Consider the following 4,526-nt stretch of genomic DNA (forward strand, 5'->3'; position numbering starts at 1 on the left):
AAAATCCATTATAAAGCTTCAGTCTTAATGCATGCAGCGTGAATGTTACTGAGCGTCAACAGGCCGCCTCCGGCAGAGTTTCCACTGGCTGCTTGTTGTAGTGACACCTTAATTCAGTTTAATATTAGAGTCTGTACACTGGTCCAATGGCACATTGTGTTTATTTTTAATTCTAAGAGATAAGAACATTGTTGATCCTGAAGAAAATTGCAGTGAGGCAGTAGCAGATACACAGCAGAAGTACAGACACAGACAGTCAGAAGTGTAACGTTACCACTGAGTTACAAGATAATAACTACAGAAATGATTGTGGATTAATAATGATGGATTTATGCTGATTTTTGTAATGAATTTTAAACATTAGGAAAACACACACAACATGTGGCATGTGGGCGGCACGGTGGTGCAGCAGGTGGTGTCACAGTCACACAGCTCCAGGGGCCTGGAGGTTGTGGGTTCGATTCCTGCTCCGGGTGACTGTCTGTGAGGAGTGTGGTGTGTTCTCTCTGTGTCTGTGTGGGTTTCCTCCGGGTGACTGTCTGTGAGGAGTGTGGTGTGTTCTCCTTGTGTCTGTGTGGGTTTCTCCGGGTGACTGCCTGTGAGGAGTGTGGTGTGTTCTCTCTGTGTCTGTGTGGGTTTCCTCCGGGTGACTGTCTGTGAGGAGTGTGGTGTGTTCTCCTTGTGTCTGTGTGGGTTTCCTCCGGGTGACTGTCTGTGAGGAGTGTGGTGTGTTCTCTCTGTGTCTGCGTGGGTTTCCTCCGGGTGACTGTCTGTGAGGAGTGTGGTGTGTTCTCTCTGTGTCTGCGTGGGTTTCCTCCGGGTGACTGTGAGGAGTGTGGTGTGTTCTCTCTGTGTCTGCGTGGGTTTCTCCGGGTGTCTGTGTGAGGTGTGTACTTTATTTTCCTTTGGATATTTCCTTTATTTTAGCTCTAAACAGTGGGATGCAGTGCACGCAGTAAATGTACAACACACGTAATATATAGTACACCTGTCCAATTGGTCCTCACATAGAAACACTAGGGTTAACTTTAGGGTGAATGGTTTTCTTTTTCTTAACAATGCTATGGTTTATATCCTGCTTAGGTTCTGGTGGTGGATGAGCATTTCAAGGTTCTTCCTCCAGCCGAAGCGAGCTGCGCTTCACCTCCTCCGACCTTGAGACGTAAGTCCTGCCTTAAATTGGGCCATAGCTCGCGTGAAAGGGAAAAACCAGCTGCTGAATCATGTGTAGACTGTGTTTGAATTAAACCTGAACAAACAAGGCTTCTGCTTTGTGCGTCTGCCTCACAAATCATTTTCATTTCTTGATATTAGATGCTAAGTTGCAGAACGATGGGCTGGAGGCTCATGACTTCTTGGAGGCTCCTGAATGCAGGACACAGGAAGAGTCCCAGCCCCTTGACTCTTCCCTTGAGTGGCAAAAGTGAGCATTGTTCATGTTCTCTGTGTTTGTTTTACTGACCTTAAGATCCTTAAGTCTTACGCTTGAAACTAAATCCAAGCTTTGCTCTTTCACAGAACGGTGGAACAGTTTGACCTCACTGGCGTAGCTCTCGATCCCTTCTATGTCCGTCTTCTGAGAAATGAGGTTCCAGTCTGGACTTGGCAGGAGAAGATTCGAGACTATCCTGAGGAATACGGGGTGTTCCAGATGGACGATGTCTCCTCTGCCGCTGACTCTGAAGAGGGCGGTAGATATTCTCCGGCCGGGTCAGAGAACTCAACAGAAGAGGATGAGGATCTGAATGAGGATGAGGGTCGGGACGAGGATGAGGATGAAGATCAGCCCTTGACCGTCCATCCTGACGTTGTGAGGGAGATGACAGAGGAGCTGGTCGAGAAGCTGTGGGAGAGCTATGACCTCAAAGTCCCTGCAGCTTTGGTGTTCGATCGCCTCATGAATAATTTCATGAAGTACCTCGACATCAAAGTCACCCCTAAGTTTCTGGGCGGACGTGTTTTCACTGATTATGATGATGCCATTTTTCACATCGTCCGAGAAGCGCATCGAAGCATCAAGAAGTACGGATGGATGAGTAGTGTGTGCTGTGCTGATGACGATATCGTCATCTATAGCATTGCGGCCAGCATCTCGGCTGCCTTCAAAAACTACTGCCTGCGTGGGGAAAGCTCCTCAACGGCAGCATCATCTCCCTCTTCTTCAGACACAGAGAAGGTCAACACCAGTGCGTCAGAAGAAGTTAAAGAGGAAACTGAAGACTTGGAGGTAGGAAGATCCTTCTGTTCGTGTCTCGATGAAACAAACTGTTAGAAAGTCTTTTGTCTCTGTCGCTCACAAACCTCAAAACTCTGTTTAAAATATTATTTGAAAAACGCAGATGCACTTCATGATTAGAGACACAAATTAGAGACACTCTGTCTTTACAGTAACTTACATTATAAGCTGTGGATGCCTCCTCCTTCTGCTGGAAAGTGAACTGAATATCCAGTGAATTGACACATGACGTGTGTTTATTCACACTCAGGAAACACATCAGGAGATCCCGGCCCGAGCTGAACCTGAGAAATCAGCCGACACCGGTAGGAAGGAGGAGAAGAAGAGCTACAAAATCCTCTCCCGTATCTCCAAATTCCTCAGGAAAGTTTTCTGCTGCGGCTGCATCCCACACGAGGAGTCAGTCTAACTCTCCTCAGTCTTCACACCATCCCATATTCCCAAAGAAAAACTCTACAGGACAGTTAATAAAACCCTTTTTATTAAAACTGGTTTAGAACAATGTTTCCTAACCCCGGTGATGTTCCAGACTTGTTCTTAACGCTGCACAATCTTCACAAATATGGATTTTTAAATGGATGCAACATATTGTAATGGCCTTGGAAGATGTGCATTGAGACTCAGTCCTGCAAACAAGCAACCTTTAGGAGCTGGACTGATAGAGAGTGAGAAGTGAGTGCTAGCCTTGGAGACTAACTCCTCAAGGTTTTCACTACACTCCAGAGGGACACACAGTAAAAGCTGGCTTTAGAACTCTTCCTGAACGAGTAGTCTGTCGGCTCAGGGCAGACACCAGCAGCCAGAAGCTTTATCTTGAAAAGTGAGTAAATTTAAAGACACATAAACACGAGTCTTTCCTCACTGTCCTTTACTGTTTTAAACAAGTGGAGTATCTACAAAGTGTGTTCATTAACAACTGAAGATATTCATGCAGAAATGCTGTCTTCTGTTTAAGGAAAGGACCGGGAACTCATTCATCGACAGTGAAACTTTTTAAGTCAATATTTGCACTTTACATCATGAATTACACCAGAACTACCTCAGCTTCTTAAATTGCACTATTACTCTACATTAGCTGCTATTCTACACACCTCTGATGTTATGGTTTCCATAATGTATTTGCTCTTTACTATTTGCACGTTTGATATTATAGTTACTGTATTGTTTTATTGATCTACTGTCTGTCTGTAAATCTGTGTATAAGGTGAGAGAGAAACGACATTTCGAAACAGATACAGAAACATAAAAACAGATACAACTTATTTAATATTTACACTTGCATAGCGCCTTTCTAGACACCCAAGGACGCTTTACAATCCACACTGCTCAGAACACTCCATCCACACACACACTGGTGAGAAGCAGCAGCCAAACACACACAGCGTACTCTCGACCAGGAACGACCGTCCACCTGGAGGACTGCATCGGGCACTAGGGCTTCACCCAGGACAGAGTGCCAATCCATATCTGGGCACACACACATTCACTCACACACACAGTCATTCACCAGGACAGTTATTAGACAGAAGCCAACTGGACTGTGGGAGGAAAGCGGAGCCCCCGGAGGAAACCCACGCAGACCCAGGGAGAACATGGAAACTCCATCCAGATGGGAGTTGAACCCAAGATCCCAGCGCTGGGAGGCGAACGTGCTCACCACTAAGCCACTTAGCCCCAACTAATCCAATCTAACCTTTATATTAACAGAGATGAGGACACACTTGGAAATAAACCAGTGTCTTTATTTCTCTCGTGATCACTGACATTTTAGTCATTTGTTTCAGACACATGTAGCTCAAGTGTTTTTCAGACCATATGTAAATAAGCTATTACAATTAAATAAATGTAAAAATGTATTTATTTAATTCATCTACATAATTAAAGTGTGGAGATGGAAAATAAAGTGAACAATTCGCTCTTAAAATGCTTCATTTAATGATTGTATTTTTCATTAACAAAAAAAGTTTACATTATTTGTCCAGCAGATGGCAATATTGAGGAGTAATAAATCACAGAAAACACAGATCTAGGAGCCCATAGCCTGAGAGATCTGGACCAGCTTTATCCAATCTGAAAACGTTTTGAAAATCTGGGGCAAAATCTCTGAGATCACTTTGACCCTGGACAGGAAAAAAGGGGGATTTGATTAAACAGACAATTGGAATTTGATTAAAAGTTTTGAAAAACAGGCCCCTGGAGAATGATTTTTGATATTTGAACTCATCAGAAAAACAAACACACTGCTAACTTCTGTACTCCTTCAGAAGCTCTGCCTCCAAATTCATACACA

At 44.2% G+C, this 4,526-nt stretch overlaps 1 protein-coding gene across 1 annotated transcript in view; it reads left to right on the forward strand.

Annotated features, from left to right (window-relative positions):
- LOC136667919 (uncharacterized) overlaps positions 1–2,672 on the forward strand; it is a 3,285-nt gene extending 613 nt beyond the window's left edge. The window contains exons 2-5 of the mRNA XM_066645089.1: positions 1,084–1,162; positions 1,315–1,423; positions 1,519–2,227; positions 2,487–2,672. Of these exons, the coding sequence (XP_066501186.1) occupies positions 1,084–1,162; positions 1,315–1,423; positions 1,519–2,227; positions 2,487–2,645 (1,056 nt within the window). The 3' untranslated portion in view covers positions 2,646–2,672. The remainder of the gene's footprint in view (positions 1–1,083; positions 1,163–1,314; positions 1,424–1,518; positions 2,228–2,486) is intronic.
- The last annotated feature ends 1,854 nt before the right edge of the window (positions 2,673–4,526 follow it).

Source organism: Hoplias malabaricus, chromosome 15, assembly GCF_029633855.1.
Source record: "Hoplias malabaricus isolate fHopMal1 chromosome 15, fHopMal1.hap1, whole genome shotgun sequence".
Lineage (NCBI taxonomy): Eukaryota > Metazoa > Chordata > Actinopteri > Characiformes > Erythrinidae > Hoplias > Hoplias malabaricus.